This window comes from Pipistrellus kuhlii, unplaced genomic scaffold (genome assembly GCF_014108245.1).
Source record: "Pipistrellus kuhlii isolate mPipKuh1 unplaced genomic scaffold, mPipKuh1.p scaffold_m20_p_41, whole genome shotgun sequence".
Lineage (NCBI taxonomy): Eukaryota > Metazoa > Chordata > Mammalia > Chiroptera > Vespertilionidae > Pipistrellus > Pipistrellus kuhlii.
The window spans coordinates 2,181,975-2,200,888 of record NW_023425542.1 but is presented as its reverse complement, the minus strand read 5'-3'; the positions used below and the strand labels follow the sequence as shown (position 1 = coordinate 2,200,888).

At 44.7% G+C, this 18,914-nt stretch overlaps 1 protein-coding gene across 13 annotated transcripts in view; it reads left to right on the top strand.

Annotated features, from left to right (window-relative positions):
• PPP2R5C (protein phosphatase 2 regulatory subunit B'gamma) overlaps positions 1 to 18,473 on the top strand; it is a 138,429-nt gene extending 119,956 nt beyond the window's left edge. For 6 of the 13 annotated variants that reach the window (XM_036411730.2, XM_036411723.2, XM_036411728.2 and 3 more), the window contains 5 exons: positions 1,448 to 1,575; positions 5,615 to 5,716; positions 6,919 to 6,991; positions 11,429 to 11,545; positions 16,024 to 18,473. In XM_036411730.2, coding sequence (XP_036267623.1) covers positions 1,448 to 1,575; positions 5,615 to 5,716; positions 6,919 to 6,991; positions 11,429 to 11,545; positions 16,024 to 16,155 — 552 coding nt within the window. In that variant the 3' untranslated portion in view covers positions 16,156 to 18,473. Of the gene's footprint in view, positions 1 to 1,447; positions 1,576 to 5,614; positions 5,717 to 6,918; positions 6,992 to 11,428; positions 11,546 to 11,894; positions 13,084 to 14,322; positions 14,395 to 16,023 lie in introns of those variants that run through there. The other 7 variants (XM_036411727.2, XM_036411734.2, XM_036411726.2 and 4 more) reach the window with 6 other exon arrangements.
• The last annotated feature ends 441 nt before the right edge of the window (positions 18,474 to 18,914 follow it).

Sequence of the window (18,914 nt, the reverse complement as noted above, 5' to 3'; positions counted from 1 at the left end):
GCATGTTCCAAAATGCATAAAACCTTGTTTTCCACAACTGACTGAGTATGAATATTTATAGGTACTATGATGATAAAACCTTCAGCTCTGAATTTTCTCCATAAAGCCCTTTGTTTCTGACATCATATAAATTCATCTCCCTTCACCCTTTAGAAAAACCTAATAGTCCTGTTTTTTGTCACTGGAATTCTCAATCAAGCCACTCTCCGCTTTTCCTGATTTCCTTAAACCCTCAAAGGTTTCCCAGCGGCTTTATTCGGCTACTCTGTCACCCCATCCTTTTGTGTCGTGAACAGACATTTATTGTAAATTGATCATGAGCAAGGTAAAAATCTCACCACAAAAAGAGCAAAACCTCAGTCTCCAGGGAGTTGGTGACCCAGCGGAGGAGGAACATGTGCCAGCACAGCTCCACGTGGCCTGTGTACATGTTGCCCAGCCCTTCCCATCCCTCCATCCAATTACTCCCGCTGCCCTCAGCCAGTGCCCTCACCTCCCTCGGGGACCTGCTCCATGACCACATTTCCACACGCGCCCGCGCGTGATCACACACACACACACACATACAGCACTCTGTGCCCCCTGCCCCACTGCTGTCCACCACATGATGTATCACTTCTAATGGGTTAAATAAGTCACCCACCAGATGCCTCGTCCCTGCTGAGCTGTGTGCACATGGGCAGCAGGAGGCAGAAGGATTATTTGACTTGTGTCCCTCAGCATACAGCCAGCGTCCGCATGACTATTGAGTAAGCTGTGCCGTGTTTTCGGTGCCCAGGAAACCATCTGCCTCTGCTGAAGGCTCTTTAGGGTAACAGCCAAGGACAGCGGTTTTCAACCTTTTTACATCTTGTGGCACATAGACTAATTGCACAATTCTGCGGTACACCAAGAAGTGTATTTTTTGCTGATCTGACAAAAATTAGATATAATTTTGGTTGATTTACAAAAAAATGATGGTAATAGTAATTGCCAACCTTTTTGCTCCAAAGTGACATTTGTATATAAGTATTTCTGGTACCAAGAATTAACCAATCAGATGTAACTTTTTTTTATATTTTACAAACTGATGAGACCAATAAGATGCAACTCTATAATATGACCTGTATACCAGTATTTATGGATCAAGACAGGGCATGCACACTGATGGCCACTGTTGTGTTGGCCGTTTTGTTTGTTTGCTTGCTTGCTTGCTTGCTTGTTTTTGTTTACCATCTAAAGGAAAAGAGATGAATGCCCCTGACTGAATAGTCCAGTATTGTATGTTTTAAAAATTCTTGAGGCACGCTGGTTAACAGTCGCTGGTCTAGGGTTTTGTGAATTTGTAAAAATAATCATTTTCTAAGGCAGTATACTTCATTATCCTACTCACAGGTGTAGTAGGAGGGATATTTGCTGAATGATTTTAGTCATGACCCGGAACAAGCGTGCACTTCCTGTCTTCCAGGTGGCAGAGCGAGCGCTGTATTACTGGAACAATGAGTACATTATGAGCCTCATCAGTGACAATGCGGCCAAGATCCTGCCCATCATGTTCCCGTCCTTGTACCGCAATTCGAAGACCCACTGGAATAAGTAAGCAGGCTGGCCGTCGTCACATCTACGTGTTTGTTGTTGTTGTTGTTGTTGTTTTTAAATATATTTTATTGAGTTTTTACAGAGAGGAAGAGAGAGGGATAGAAAGTTAGAAACATCCATCAGCTGCTCCTTGCACACACACACACCCCTGGGGATATACCCACAACCAAGATACATGCCCTCGACCGGAATCGAACCCGGGACCCCTCAGTCCGCAGGCTGACGCTCTATCCACTGAGCCAAACCGGTTTTGGCAACACATCTACGAGTTTTTTTTGTTGTTGTTGTTTTTTTCTCAATTACAGTTTGCATTGAACATTATTTCTATGAGTTTCAGGTAGCAGTGGTTCTCCACCTTTTTAATGCCGTAACCCTTTAATACAGTTCCTCATGTTGTAGTGACCCCCAACCATAAAATTATTTTTGTTACTACTTCATAACTATAATTTTGCCACTGTTAATGAATCATAATGTAAATATCTGTGTTTTCCGATGGTCTTAGGCGACCCTGCTAGCGGTTCTCAGTGAAAATAATTTTATGGTTGGGGGTCACCACAACATGAGGAACTATATTAAAGGGTCGTGACATTAAAAAGGTTAAGAACCACTGAGGTATAGTATCTATATGTTTTTTACATTTGCATATTCTGCTCATACTTCAAACCAAGTCTGAAGTATCAGTTAAGGAACGAGATATTGATGTCTTCTTATTGGACTTGTAGTTAAGTGGAAGCGTGGCTTTAATCTGCCTCCTTACCCCCGGTGCCCACATGTTCACAGCCGCAATCCCTGGCCTTGTGAGTAGCAGCATCTTGTTAAGTTCCCTCCAGAGGAGTCAAAGGTCCCGTCACAGCTCCCGGGGCATAGATGGCAGTGGCCACTCCATCCTTGGGACCCTTGGGTTCTGCTCTTACACACACTCTGTGACCTAGAACCACCAACTGTGCTCACTGCCTGTAGAGCAGGTGATCCAAACCTAGCCTGAGGAACCTCACATTTGCTCTGCTTCTCCTGTCTTTCAGGGAAGGGCAGGAATGGACTGATTTTCTCCAAAAAATAAGAGAATGTTGTCACCCAGCATAGTGTTTTGTGATGACCAATCAACACAATGTTAGAAAACAAGCACACCTTGCTTTATTGCACTTCACAATGTGTTTTTTACACTTTGAAGACAGGCCCTGGCCAGTGTTGCTCAGTTGTTGGATCATCAGCCCAAGCACTAAAGGGTGGCAGGTTTGATTCCCAGCCAAGGGCACATATACTGGGTTGAGGATTCATCCCTGGCCCTGTTGGGGCACATGCAGGAAGCAACCAATCATCAGTGTTTTTCTGTCTCTCTCTCCCTCTCCCCCTCCTCCCCTTCCACTTTCTCTAAAAATCAATGGAAAAAATACCCTCGGCGAGAATTAACAACAAAGGTGAAGGCAAAACCCTCCTCCAGCAAGAAGATGACTACTTGCTCGATGGTTGTGGCTGAAAAAAAAACCCCATATCACCTAGGCGTGCCTGCACACAAAGCACTCTGCTTTGCAGTGGCCTTCACCGTGCTCTGGTGGTTAGTTACGGTGCAGCTAACAGGTCGTCACGCTGACCACACCCATGACTGCTTACTGCAGTCTTGGGGCTGGAATCGTCCTGGGGTAGTCTAGTCGTTGTTAATATGTTGACTTTTAACAACCTCTTTGTAGGTTTTTTCTTTTTTTATTACTTTTTCTTATATGTTTTTATTGATTTGAGAGGGAGAGAGAAACAGATGATGAGAATCATTGATCAGTCACCACCTGCATGTCCTCTACTAGGGATCAAGCCGAAACCTGGTTATGTGCCTTTCCCAGGAATCGAACCATGACCTCATATGTCAACCCTAACCCACAGGCTGGGCCCATTTTTTTAATTGAGTTTAGCGAGTGATAACCAAGTTCCTGTACATGATTGAGCATGATTCCTGCCCAGGGCCAAGGCAGAAAGGTTTAAGTGTTGTCTAATTATGATTTGGGTTTTATTATAAGGTGAATTAAAAAGTAGTTATGACTTGAAAGTTTTTGGTTAGAGTTTTGGTTTAACGCCTATTTTATTGTTGCTCACAATTCCTTGGTTTGCAAGGCTCTGCTGCGCAGTTCTCTGCCATCACTGGAGGGTCGCTGATGTGGCTCCACGGATGGCAGCTGGGGCTTGAGTCACGGGGCTCCGCAGGGACGCAGAGCAGCTGGGCTCCCCTCCTGTGTGTCAGAGCCCGCAGCTCAGTTTGACTAAGCAGCTCTGTGGCAGTTTTATGTTCCACCTACCAAAGCTCTATAGGCATTATTAAAATTAATTTTTCTTTCCTCAGTGAATAAGATGGAAAGGAAACGAACGTTTATAGGAAATAAAATGCTTCTGTTATTGTCTCCTATATAATTAAGCTTATCTTAGTTACACTTGTTCAAGTTTCAACATTTTTTATTCAGTCTCCGAGTAAGGTGGCTTTTGGCACCCGAAGGAGGTTACAGGCTGCATGGCGGACTGTAAGAAAAGGAACAAAACAAAAAAGAAAAGGAACAAATGGTCTGGCAGGTGTGGCTCAATGGTTGAGGGTCGACCCATGAACCAAGGAGGTCACGGTTCAGGGCACATGTCTGATGGCAGGCTCGATCCCCAGCAGAGCGCAATGCATGAGGCAGCTGATCAATGATTCTCATCATTGATGTTTCTAGCCCACTTTTTTTATTTTTTATTAAATTATTATCTGTGTACATATTTTAACATTGCCCCGCCTCCCATATATACCCTCCCTCCCCAGAGTTTTATGTCCATTTGGTTATACTTATATGCATGTATACAAGTCCTTATATGCATATACTTATATGCATGTTGATCTATTATCTCCCCCAGATCTCCCTACCCTCTCTGCTGTAATTTAACAGTCTGCTTGTTGCTTTATTGTCTCTATATCTATCTTTTGGTTCATCAGTTTATAATGTTCTTTATTATCCATAAATGAGTGAGGTCATGTGGTGTTTCTCTTTCATTGTCTGGCTTATTTCACTCAGCATGATGTTCTCCAATTCCATCCAGGTTGCTGCAAATGATGAGAATTCCTTCTTTTTATGGCAGCATAGTATTCCATTGTGTAGATGTACCATAATTTTTTGATCCAAACATCTGCTGACGGGCACCTAGGCTGTTTCCAAATTCTGGCTATTGTAGATTGTGCTGCTATGAACATAGGGGTGCATATATCCTTTCTGATTGGTGTTTTTAGTTTCTTGGGATATCTAGGAGTGGGATTACTGGGTCAAATGGGAGTTCCATTTTCAGTTTTTTGAGGAAACTCCACACTGTTCTCCACAGTGGTTGCACCAGTCTGCATTCCCACCAGCAGTGCACGAGGGTTCCTTTTCCTCCGCAACCTTGCCAACACTTGTCGTTTGTTGATTTGTAGATGTTGGCCATTCTGACAGGTGTGAGATGGTATCGCATTGTTGTTTTGATTTGCATCTTTCTCTAGCCCAGCGTTTTTCAACCGCTGTTCCGCGGCACACTAGTGTGCCACGAGATGTTGCCTGGTGTGCCGTAGGTGCAGACAAGACAAGAATTTTATAATTTTTCACTATTTTGTTTACTTAATATTTCATAATAAAGTAATTATAAAATACTTTCTTTGTGTTTATTTGATTCCTATTCAAGAGAATTACTTTATATATAGTCAATATAGGCACAGAGTTAAATTTTTTAACATTTTTAATGGTGGTGTGCCTCGTGATTTTTTTCATGAAACAAGTGTGCCTTTGCCCAAAAAAGGTTGAAAAACACTGCTCTAGCCCACTCTTTATCTCCCTTCCTCTTGCTGAAATCAATAAAAAAAAATTTTTTTTTCTTTTTAAAGAAAAGAAATGAATCAAAAGGATCAGCTTCTTTACTTTAAAGTGCAGGAAACTTGTGAAATGAGTATTGAGACAGCCTGATAAGTTTGGATGGAAATAGATTGCAGCCCAGGAGGAGGGAGAGGGTAAAAAAGATCATGCATTCTGAGTTTCAACGTGAGTTTTATCTCTAGGACAATACACGGCTTGATATACAACGCACTGAAACTCTTCATGGAAATGAACCAAAAACTATTCGATGACTGCACCCAACAGTTTAAAGCAGAGAAGCTGAAGTAAGTGGCTCTTTTCAAAAGTTACTCTTTCAAGGATTTTTTCCCCTTAACCCTGAATAAACCTCAAGCATTAATTTGTCCTAACATGTTATCTTTCACTTTAAAGCAAAATCAATCCTTTCATACTTGGAAAGCAAATAAAAACTTGGTTATGATAACTTATTTTCAGAGAACACATTTAAAGTCAGCTATTTCCTCCATTATGCTACTAATTTAATTATTTAACTATCAGAATTTTTGCTTTTCTCGGGGACCCTTACCGGCTGTATGTGCAGTAACTTTTCATGTTCATTAGGCAGGCATTTGAGTTACATTTTGTAAGGTTTGTATGAGAGAGCCAGAATCTTCCTCTCCACAGGACTTAGTTCTAATGTGGTAACGTGCGTGCTGCAGGCGTTCTCTGAACTCTCTCCTGTGTCCACAGAACCAGGGCCCTGCACTGCCTACGGACAGTCTGGTGACGAGGCATTGACTGTCCCGGTGGTTACTAGTTAGACCCCACTTCAGAGTCCAGTATAAACTATTGGCAGAGTTTATTCTTGGCTTGTCACTTGAAACTGGCTCAGGCAGATAAACTTGACTGAATGAACTCACCTTGCAGTCTGTATAGCTGGTGGTCAGTTTGTTCTGTATACAGCATCGAAGTGTTTACCTGCATGCCAGGCCCTGTCGAAGGTTCTAGCAGCACAGCAGTGAGTAAAGCAAACAAGACCCTTGTCTTTGGGGTTTATTCGGGGCAGCGTGGAGAGAGGCAGCCAAGTATAAACATGTGAGACGATCGTAAACAGCAGGCTTTCTGGTCCTTTCTTAGGCTGTCTGGTCCCTTCTGAGCTCAGCGAACACAGTGTTCAGATGTGAAATATTTAAACATCGGGCTTTGCTGATGGCACACCATCTCACAGAGTATCAGTTTCTAAAAGGGAACCTAAAGGTCTTGTAGCACATTTTCTGGATTTTCAGAAAAATTGAGTTCAGTGATTAACTGAAGGTCATGTGACTCATTATTGGTGGACATGTTGAAGTTTTAGCATTTATTTTGTTCTTTTTCCTCGTAAGTCTTGTTGTTTTTGTATTTTTTTCATGCCCCATGTGTTGTAATCCCCACTGTGAATGAGACAGGTCTATTCAGTGTTTTCCCCCTTAACGGTTTCTTGAATTTAATTTATTTCTCTTAATACCAATGACATTTTACTGTTTTTCAGAGAGAAGCTAAAGATGAAAGAACGAGAAGAAGCATGGGTTAAAATAGAAAATCTAGCCAAAGCAAACCCCCAGGTACTACAAGAGAGAGTAATGTTTCTTGAAACCTTCTAAGGCGTGACAGAATGTTTTTATAAGTTAGGCCTGTGGCTTCGTCATGGGAAGGAGGGGAATCACGTTCACTAACGTTGTTTATGAAAATATCCATAATAAAGATACTTTCTAACTTTTGTACAAGTACTTCGTTTGCCCCAAAAAGTTTTTACCACAGGATTGTCACATTTTCTTGTGCTTTTAAAGTAATACATGAAATTGATGAATATACTGTGGTAAAATCCAGGCTACAGGCTTTATTTGGACCAAGATTGTGATTTGCTTTCTCTTGCAAATATCATAGATACTGTGGCTTAAACTAGATTTCCTTCTCTTTAATATCAAATTTTAAAAGAAATTAGATTTGGAATAGATTAAGTATAAAGTTTATGTCCTCTTCCCTGAAATCAGGTGTCTGTGGCTGAGCCTTTTGTCCTCAAAGAATTGCCTGACTTCTGCCATGTGAGCACCTGCTCTGAGCCAGGAGCACCCTCTCGCTCTGTTGGTGAGCACAGGGGCCCTGCCTTCCAGAGCGGCCAGCCGTGGAGCCGTATTCTACGTAGCACTAACTCTTGGGCTGGCTCGCAGGGTGCCAGGCCCTGGGCTGGAGTTGTGGTCTCTGGCGTTCTGTCTGCGGGTCCGGGTGCCTGGAGCACTGTCTCTGCAGCCATTCCCGTCAGTCACCACAGGGTTTGGCGGTCATCGTGGGGCCTGTGCTTCCTGAAAACCGTTTGTGTGGATCTTTGCCACAATGAGAATTCTCAGGCTTTCTCCAACTGCCTAGAAAAAAGAAAAAGAAAAAAATTTTTTTTTTTTTTTCTTTATGAGAGTTGCTCAACTTACCCCCCAAATCCTAGTAGGTTCAGTAAAATGAACTGATAAACCATCCATTCCCTTTGATGAGAGGGGCACAAAAGTAATTATTATCCAAGTTGGTGTGTAGTTTTTAAATCTCTCACATTGAATGAAAAGCAATACATGAATACAAAGATATGTTCTATTTACCCATAGAATCACATATTGATTTGTATTACCTTTGCTAAAACTACAATCAAGAGACTTGAGCCATAGGAAAACTAAGTGACATTCTTAAGTGGATTCTGATTCTTCCTAACACCAGCAGCCAGCCTTATTCTACCAGTGTACACCCCATGCTGCTCCATTGAGTGCTATTTTAAGATGACTGTGGAACTGTATAGTACTTAACTTAGATAGCTATGGGTATCTACTTTAAAGAATGGGGTTTATGCCCTAGCCAGTTTGGCTCAGTGGATAGAGTGTCGGCCTGCAGAATGAAGGGTCCCAGGTTTGATTCCAGCCAGGGGCACATGCCCTAGTTGCAGGTTCAGTCCCCGATAGGGGGCGTGCAGGAGGCAGCTGATCAATGATTCTCTCTTATCATTGATATTTCTATTTCTCTCTCCATCTCCCTTACTCCCTCTCTGAAATCAGTAAAAATACATGAAAAAAAAAAAATAATGGAATTTATGTTGGAAGTAAGGTTAAAATACATTTGTTTTAAAGCACAGGAAAACCATAAATCTGGGCAGGTGTAAGTGCAAAGGGCAGTCAATCCCGGCTGGACTGTCAGAACCCTCACCCTAACTGTCACATACTGGAAACCAGCACTCTGGAAACATGTAACATATGTACAAATCAGAGTGTCTGATCTAATTGGTTTTACCTGAAATATAGAAAAAACCTCATGGGAAGTTTATGAACGAACTTTAGCATTACGAAGCGGGAGTGCTGGTGATTGTGTTACCATGCTGTTTCACCTCAGAGCTGTAACAGGTTTTCCCTCTGTAGTGCGGATCGCTCTGAACTCTGAGCTTTCTGACATCACATTTCTGTTTCATTACAAATGTTTCCGTGACCAGGACAGTGCACTCACTGGGGACCCACACTCTGGTCTGAGCACTGTGCTGACTCCTCATCTCTGTGTCAACACCATCTGTGGCTCGACCCCAACAGACCTGTCTGTGTTCAAACGGAAAATACTTCATGAGTAATCTCAGGGCTAGAAATCAGGGCTTTGGACTTGTTTTAATTCTCTAGAGAGATTATCTTTTTGAATTCTAATCACTGCTTGCCATTCACAGCAAAGAGTAAATAATTTATTTCTTATCTCTGTAACAAAAATAGTAGGGGTTTTGAAACTTGGTTCTTGATCTCAAATCTGCCTTTTTGAGAATTGATTTAATAGCTTCCTTTTTTTAAGATGGATTCTCAGTAATTCACTGTCTGTTGCCTGGCATGTATCAAGAAGTCTTCCAGGAGTCCCTGTTTTTTTCAAACCATGTACATGGAGTTCTCACCAATGTGTGCACCGAGGGAGCCTGGGAAAGGGTTCTCAGTCTGTCTGACCTAGCAGTGGTGGCTGCTTCATGAGGGTTTTATTGTCATACGTGATTTAACTTTTTAAATCATAAGGTGGTGAAGATTTCTAACATAAATATCATTTAACTACTTATTTCTCCCTGACTTGCATGGGCCTCATGGGAAGTGATGGCAGGCATCTGAACTCTTGGTGTAGCTCTGGTGTGCGACCCTTCACCCTTTGTGACCTTGAGCCTCAATGGAGGGGTCTATCCCTAGTAAGGACCCTGTCCTGCCCTGGGCCGTTGGTTTTGCTGTGAAGGTTTCATGGCACCTGGTTAACACTTTTCTCTGCCTTGGGCCCTGCGAGGACCTGCCAGATTCCATGGAGCACACTCCGTTTCCGCTCAGAGGAGCCAGAGCTGATGCTGGCTCAGCGCAGGCCCTGTGCCGCCTGAGTGTGACAGTTGTCACTTCGGTCTGGCCCAGCGGCTGTGGCCCTGAGAGGCACTGTGCTGTGTCACTAATTATAGAATTTTCCCAGTACAAAGATGAGAACAGGGCACAGTGGTCAGAGTGTACCACGTCAAGTGCTGATGGCGGGAGGCACGTGAGGAGAAGTGCGGGTATGGGAGGCCATCGTCCAGGGCTTACCCATTCTGAATCCGTGGGAGAGACTCAAGGCAGGGAGAGGACAGCAGGGAAGCCGAGCTGTTCAATACTGGTGGCCTCTGGGCTCTGGCTGCTCCATTCCAGGCTAAAGCTGGAGACGGGACAGAAGCTTGGGCTTCGTTTCCAGAAATGTGTGCAGGTGTCAGTGTCATGAAGAGCAAGGTGCCCAGTGAGACTTGCCATTCAGAAACGCGTCTGGCAGCAGCGGAAGGGCCTGGAGGGCTGGGCACCTCGCTCTGCTGGGCAATGAGGGGGCCCGGGAGCCCACTGGTGTTGAAGAAACAGCGAGGTGTGGCCCGAGTGAGTGGGTGGGTGAGCGGCCATTTCAAAGACAGGGTCCAGGGGGACATGGAAGGCACGGTGAACAAGGTGGGGTCGAGATCCCACAGGGTGTGTGAGGCAAGCAAGCACTGTCAACCAGAGACGACGCGGAGGTAGGAGGGGAAGCTTCAGGGATGGTGGTGGACAGGTCCAGGAGGATAGAAACCACAAAGTGGCTTAGCAACCAAGAGATGGCACCACTGACAGCCTGTGGCTGAGGTCCCGTCACAGAGCTGAGGGCTCAAAGCAGGTTGGTGAACTGGAGGGGGAAGGAAGACAGAAAGACACCAAGCGTCATTCCCGGAAGCGCACTGTGGTGGGAGGGAGGAGGTTAGAGGCCGGAGGGCAAGGGGACACCCCCCCCCCCAGGCAAAGCGTGGAGGCTGTGAGATAGAGGGGCAACAGCTGCCCCTCACTGCCCACTCGGAGTCTCAATCCTCGTCAAATGGGCCATGGCACCCACTTCATGGGAAGCCCCTGGAATAGCACTCACAGCAGAAAGACCCTCTGCTGTGAGTGCTAATTCATGCCAAGCCCAGAGCCCAGGCCAGTGGGGAGGTGACAAGGGAGCCGCTAGGATGCCTGTGAGGCTGGGCCCCGTGGACAGGAGTTCCTGGACTTGGGGGTGCACTGGTCCTTCCCTGCTGCCAGCTCGGGGCAGCAGCTGTGTGTTCTGGGTGTAGGCAAAGGATGTGGTCCATGGTGGGGCTGAAGCCAGTTAGGAAATGGGGTAAAGGATCCAGAAAGGAAGGTGGGAGAGGAAAGGGTGCACCTCACAGATCAGCAGTACAAAGATTGGGAGGTTAGAGGTGGCGGTTTCAGTGTGAAACAGGCCCTGGTGACCAATCCATGTTGTGCTCTCACTGCTTATGTGGGATGAGGACACCAAAGGCCACTGTGAGGCAGGGGCCGGGATGGTGGAGCGACCACTGACACAGCTCTGCCCTCCTCCTGCGTGTGACCGGCTGTAGGCACTCCAGGTGGCCAGCAGCAGGTGGAGGCAGCAAAGGGCCCTGGGAGTGTTGGTGGGAGTCTTGCCCAGCCCGGAGGAGACCTGGCGTCGGCCCCAGGCGCTAACAGAGAGTGACTGCACACTTTGCATTGCAGTATTCAATACATAGTCAAGCGAGCACCATGAGCATCCCGGTTGCAATGGAGACAGATGGGCCCCTATTTGAAGATGTGCAGATGCTGAGAAAGACAGTGAACGAAGAGGCCCGCCAGGTAAACTGCGCAGAGCTCAGCTGAGGGGCGCTCGCTGTAGGTTTGCTTTGAGCTGCATATGATCGTGTAGGTGAGGTGCTGTCTGGCAGTCTTCGTGAGCCAGACGTAAAAATTAAACTTGGGTAAACTTACAGGAAACATGTATCTGTACAGCTCAGTGATAGTTTACTAGAAACAGTTTTTAAGAATGATGTATGTGCCTGCAATTTGTCTACTCGTTTATCTTAACAGCAATCCCCACCCTTAAATGTCTTTCAATGTTAACTTGAGCAAAAAGTCAAAAGCTTCGCAGTAATGTCTTGCCACTTGTTTCCCTCTGCCCTCTCCAACTTCTCTTGGTCCCCATTGGTCATAGTTACGGCCAAGCTCAGCACCAGACACCAGCGCGGAGCCTCGCCTCCCTCCCCGCGAAGGACCGAAGGGCCTGTGAGGCCTGTGCAGGGCCGGGCTCTGTTGGGGTTTTCCCAGGCTGCGGGCTCTGTCGGAACCACCACACATCCTCCCTCACTCGAGTGGTTTTGTTTCCACTCTATATTGTCCAAACATGGACTCTTATTACTGAACAGGGATACAGTATATGCAACGTGGGCTACAAAGAGGTGACGCACTAGCTGCCGCCTGCGTGCGCAGAGCCTACGGTACTGTGCCTCTCTGCCCAAGGAAGCTGATGTGGTCCTGGCTGGGCTGGGGATTGGGCTGGGTCTGACTTTGAACTTTAATTCCCTCCCACCAGCAAGTTTCCAAAGACACCAGCACTGGGATTCTGACACGTGAACATTGAGTGGCTGGAGTATCACCACTGACAGCCTGATGGCTGAGGTGTGTGCCCTGTGCAAGTGGTTCCTAAGTGCTCATGTCATTTGGAACACAGTTAAACAGACGGGGGCGGGGGATAATGTTTGATTTTAATTCAAGTAAGTTGTATTCCCCACCTGGTCAGATAGGATCAGACGTTTCCCAGAGCATATGATCCAGACCATATAGACTGTGCTGTTCTTCCCCCAGCCACGTGGCTGAGCCTGAAATGTGGCCATCAGCACCGCGTGTGCCGTCACTCAAACTCGGGAATTCCCAGGCTTACTGTGAGGGAAAGAATGTAAAAACAGTCCGTTCATCATTTTTTTATTATTGATTATTTGTTGAAATTTTAATATTTTTAATATTATACTGGGTTAAATAAAACATTAAAATTAATTTCACCTATTGCTATTGCTTTTTACTTTTTTGACGTGGCTGCTAGAAAATTTAGAATCACTACGGTAGTACACACGTGGCCCTGGTCTGGACTCTTTTTCTCAGCGCTGCAGGAGGCGGTGCGCATGCTGACCACGGTCACACCACTCCCGCCAGCCCGCTCCTGGCTGCAGGTTAAAATAAAAGACAGGTGAATTCGTGCTTCTTGCAGCTCATCAAATCTTGGAAATATAAAAATACAACGGTAAAATTCACTGTGCCCCTAGTAACTTATTTTTTTTACTTAATCTAATTGCATATCATAATTTCCTCATGTTAATATTTTTATCAATGAAATAGACTTAGTAAAAAGCATAAAATTCTTATATTTTTTCTCCACTTATGGGAGTATTAATTTTCATACTTGATTTTTTTTTTTTTTAGTTTGGAAGGAATTTGAGGTCCTCTTTTTGATTACCATTTTGGTTCTACAGCTTAGCACGTGCTAAGGACAGGACAGCCAGTCTGTCACCTGCAGACATGCAGAGGCGCTAAGCCAGTGCCCTCGCCCAGGGAGCCTAGCCTGCCTGTGAACTTGTAACCACACGTTCGTTTTTAAGTCCATACAAAGCTGAGAAGGAAACATGATTTACGAGCCAGTTCTTTCACATTAAATATGTTAGGATCGGAGAATTTTTCCTTTCAGTACATTCTCTGACTTGGTAATTAAAGCTAGGAAAAGAGCAAACAGCACCCAGAATGTGCTGAACATAATACATAATTGTGTGATTTATGATTGAGGGCCTCCTCTGTAACATGTTTGTTTTCATGACCCTTGACATTAGATTACATGACTCGGTGTTTTGTGTGATTGACATTCTTACAAAAATGACTCCCCCATCCATTCCTTTATGGGTCAGGTTGAAAGACTCAATAGCATTTAAGATGCCAAATTAACACAATCTCCGTCAGAATTCCAGCAGACTTTTTTTTTTTAGAAATTGATGAGCTGCTTCTAAAATTCATATGGTGATACAGAGGACCTAGAATAGCCAAATTAATGCCAATAAAAGAATAAGGTTGGAAGATTACCACTCCCCAGTTTTAAAATTTACAGATTTGTATGGATCGATTGAAACCCCCTCCCAATCTCAATCTATCTAGATGAAAATATTTTTAGTGCAGTCTCTTAGGTATAATATTTGATATGATAGACCATTCTTAACTTGAAAATGTTTGCAGTCCTATTCCTAAAATTCTCAAAAACACTGTTGTTAAAGCAAAGAGAAGATACCGAGGGAAAATATACGTGGGTGATTTGGATACCAAATTGACATAAGAAGCTAAAAAGGACTCCAGTGCTGGCTCGGGGTGACACATGAGGCAGATGACAGCATTGGAGGCGGGGAGGTTCTGAGGCAGTGGAGGTGCCTGGGATATTGTGGAGGAAGTCAACTGTATGCTTACCTGCCAGACCATATTCGCATTTCTTTTGAGCAAGTTGTATAATTCCATATAGAGCATCCTAAGAAAACTAGTAAATTTCATGTGAATGACATTTCTACCAGAGACATTTAAAATGTTTACAATTCTCATTTTAACAGTCGGTCGGGAGAAAAGCAGTGCCAGCCATGCAAATCAGGAAGGTGTAGAAAGACGGAAGGTGGGAAGTGCAGGTATTCTTTACTCAATCTATAGAGTGTTAAGGCCTTTCTGCTGAGGGAAAGAGGTGACATGAAGTATTTTCCCTGTCATTCCAGCTTGTGATGGTGGAGGACCAAGGAATCTGGTCCCTTAAGAAATGTTTATTAGTTCTGCCCTCCTTTGAGTAGTAAAGCCGTGCACAGTGCTCTGTGACCACTCACTGTGTAATGCAGCCTCAGCTGTGCCCTGTGCTGAGGAGCAGGCGTGTCCTGCAGCTGCACCCATAGCAGATGTCATGGTCATGCCTCTCCGTCTGTCTGTCTGTCCCGTGTGTCTTGTATGTTCCATCCACAATCAGCATGTCCGCCAGCACGTCCCCTCCAGCAAGCGTTACTCACCTGGGTGACCACCTGCATGGTGCCTCCTGCTCTCCCGCTCCTGTTCTCTGACCTTTTCCCCGGGCGGTTTGTGAAGATAACTCTCCGCTTTACACATCCATTTACCACGCCTGCGAGGGGCGGCCCGCTGCGCCGGCACAGCACGCCTCTGCCCTTCCTTCTCAGAGCGCAGGTCTGTGTTCCCGGTTTGCACCGCTGCTCCAGTGCCGAGGGGTTTGCTGCTGCCTTTTCCTCCCTGGCATGCCTGTCCCAGCAATCAGGAATCCTCCGAGCATGGAGAGTCTTGGTTCTGTTTGGCTTTGCTCTGCGTTCTTTTACAGCACACCCTGAAGCGGACATAAAACTCGGGGGGAATTTCCCTCTGAGTTTCCCAAGGTTCAAAGGCAAATCCGCTGCACAAACAACAGCCCTCTTACAAGCTCTGTGACGCGACAGGCGGGTGCCCCTCTGTCTCTTGACGTGGGTGGCTTTCCTGAGCCATCTTACACCAGCTTCCCGGAGAAACCAAAACGCCTTCCTTTACCACGAATGAATATTGATATTCAAATAACATTTTAGAAATCATCTAAAATGATGTCACACAAAATTCTTTCTAAACTCTGACAGTATTGCTGTTCCCGTAGGTAAATTTGCAAAGAGCCCTGAGACATGTTAGCTCTGCAAAAAATAAGAACATTTCATGTATGACTTCCGCAGGTCCTTGAACTTTTCATTACAATTAAGTATACTTTACAGGCTATCCTGTAAGGTATCTGGAAACTAATGAGAAGTTGTACCGTTATATTCTTTTTTGTTGTCAAATTATTGGCTTAACACATATTTTCTCTGGTAGACGCTTGTTCACCATCACCAAGTGACTTATCCTCTGTACATAATGTCTTCTTTTTGATAGAAACATTAGATAGGAAGGAAGGCTTGGTTCAGGCTCAAGTTTCTAACCGACAGTCCTCTTCATGTACATGGTGTTTGGATGAGTCACGTGGCTTACTGTCATGTTTCCAAATTACTGCTGTTAACGCAGTGGCCACGGGCTTGACCAAAACCAGAGGTATTGCATAATCTGTGCAAACCTAAACATTTTAAAAGACAAAGCACAGTTGCGTGCACACCATCCTTCACACTATTTTTAATAGACGTGGCATTTTGGGATAGTTGCCACAGGAGGAAAGACTTGCCTCTTTGCCTGTCCTTCAGGGAGCAGAGGGGCCCTGGGTGTGTGGGCCAGTGTGCTTTGTGGTCACCGCCCTGCGTTTGTGATTCCAGGCACAGAAGGACCTGAAGAAGGACCGGGCTCTGGTGCGCCGCAAGTCCGAGCTGCCTCAGGACCTCCACACCAAGAACGCCTTGGAGGCTCACTGCAGAGCCGACGAGCTGCTGTCCCAGGACGGCCGCTAGCCGCCCGCCTGCCCGCCGGCCCGGTCCCGGATTCTGTAGAAAACACATACTTTTGTGCCATACAAATCAGTTACACTCAGAGTCAGAGCTTTCTTCGCCCCCGTCCTGTAGGCAGTAACGCACTCCATCCCCAGCTCGAGATTAGGAGTTCAAACAATGGTGACTCAGGCCCAGGCAGAGCCGGCCACGGTGTCCCCGCCACGGTCCCAAATATGACAGCGAGCCAACATCAGAGCTAAGGCAGCACCCTGGTCATCACCTCCACCTTCTACCCACATGGAATTGGTGATTGTTGGAAATAAATAGTTCCGAGAGTATCAATGTTTTTCGAATCAAAGAAACACTTAAAAAAATTACTTTAAAAATGTTCCTATTTTTAAGACTTAACCTTTGAAGTTGTTTCCATGTGATTGTTTACACCAGCAATGTCTTTCTGTTTTTGATGTGTGTTTTTTCAATTTCATTAAATGAATTTTTGCTGTCATTGTTCTAACGCAGGAAAAGTGACAATCCTCAGCCGCTGTTTCTCTGAGGTGTCCTTCTCTCTGAGCAGCGACATGTACATCATGTCTGACTTCTTTCGTGTATTTCTAAAGCCATATTTGCCCGTCGGTGGTCTGGCACCAGGACTCCAGGAAGAAGCTCATAGGAGAAGCTGGTTTTACAAAGAGCTCTTTCTGCCTCCCTTGGCTAGAATTGGGATTTTTAAAACAATGTGTTCATTTTTGGGTTTGCAGATTTTCTTTTTCTGTCCTCACACGTTGCTGCCCTTTAGCAAGGCTCTTGAATTAACAGAATAAGAGCCTCTAAGAATTCCGCACTGGATGGAAGGCTAGAAGGAGAACGTTGTGAGCTGAGCCAGTTCTCTGCCGGATGCAGCCTGCAGCTGCCTTTGGGCAAACAGCCCCGTGCACGCCAGGCGCTGGCGTGGCCGCTCACCAGTGTGTGACGTGGCTCTGAGAGCCGGGAGGGAGGGACAGGAGGCTGGTGTCAGGTGACCCCTGTGTTGAAACGAGCACACATTATATGCACTTCTGAGGAAAGTACCGTGTCTGAGTTTTCATCAAATGCTGCTATATATTTCCCAGACTCCCTTGCATGTGTTGAGCTTCTCGTTTTCGATGGAATAGCACGAGGGACATTCTTTAAACTTAGTGCTTTGTATGTTTTATTTCTCTCAGGGTGGCCAGTATCTTGACTTATTTATCTGCTTGAAAGCTATTTGAGATGTGTACTGCTCTCCTAAGCAAGTAATGATTCTAGGGTGTTTTTGTCTCCAGCATATGATTATATAACTGATGTTAAATGTCCTTCTGCATAACAGATGCAACGTGGCTTCTTTTAGGATCTGTCTTCTATTCAAGGTCTTGGTATCCACTCAAACATTGTAAAAGCAGACTATTGTTCCCTGCCACTGAAGTCCACAGGCCGCGTATGTCCCGTGTCTTGGGGGGAGGGACTTCCTGTGTGGAGCACACGTGCTGGATTCAGAGTGCCCAGCCCCGAGTGGAAATCCCGCTGCGTGAGCAGACACACTTCCTGAGAAACTTGACAAGCATCTATCCATTTTACCATTATGAAATTTGCAATTAAAAAAAGATTAGATGCCTTCTCCTTTTGAGGGAAAAAGGGTGCTTTTTGTTGTATAAAGCAGCATCTTCTGTATTTTGATATACCATTGTTTGAACTTCCGTCTTTGGCTGACAGATGCTCAGATAGCCTTGATTTTGGATGTTCAGTGTGTTTGTGAGAGAGCTTTCTGGAAGACTCTTTTGCCCTAAAAAAAATAGCAACATTTCAATGTTTGGGTGATTGTGTAAAGCTCAAAGTATAAGAACATCTTTTGTCTAGGTTTTATTTCTGCTCTTTATTGAAGACAAACATTCACCAAAAAAAGGGAAAAAGCATTTTGAGAGAAACTAATTTTCTTTGACAAGAGTATTATTTAATATTTTGGCCTATTAAAGTTTTCCTAGTTAGTATTCAGATGCCCTGTGCTAATTGTTCAACTTATATATTATTATATAGATACATTGTTTATTCTGTACCAACTGATTTCAAAATTACTACATTGAAAATAAACTGGTGATTGTTTTTCTTCATAAAGTTCCGCGTTTGGCATCTTCACTCTTTCCCAGATGTACATCAGAAATGTCACTATTCCGAGTGTCTTTTTAGTGTGGCTGTAGTATGGCTTCCTTTTAATATTGTACATACATTGTATCTTTGTTTTATGGTAATAATAAAAATGTAGACTTCATATTTTGTACAAAATGTCCTATGTACAGAATAAAAAAAGTTCATAGAAACAGCAAAAATAGGTAAGTGGCACAATTATTTTTCTTTAGAAAATATCTGTACCTTTATGCTTTAGTGAAATGTTAAGTACCTACATATTTTTTAACATTTTGTAACTCAAAACTTTTTGTTTTGACATTGTTTATGAAGAGAAACTTCATACACTTGCCATTTAATATGCTCTTTTATCTAAATTTTTAAAAACTCTAAAAATGGTGTATTATATGGACTAAATAAAGAACATGTGACTTTTAATGCTCATCATGAAACTTAAGTGTAGCCATGGTGTTGGGCCAGCTGCTTCTGACCATCCTCGAGTCACCGCCAGGGGCGGGCGGCCTCGCCCTGGACACTGGCTACCGGTGGGCAGGCCTCGCTGGCAGCTCCAGGCTGGAGCTTGCTGTGCGGCCACCATGGCAGGGCCTGCCCCAGCGTTCTGTAAACTTATTTTAATTCCCCTT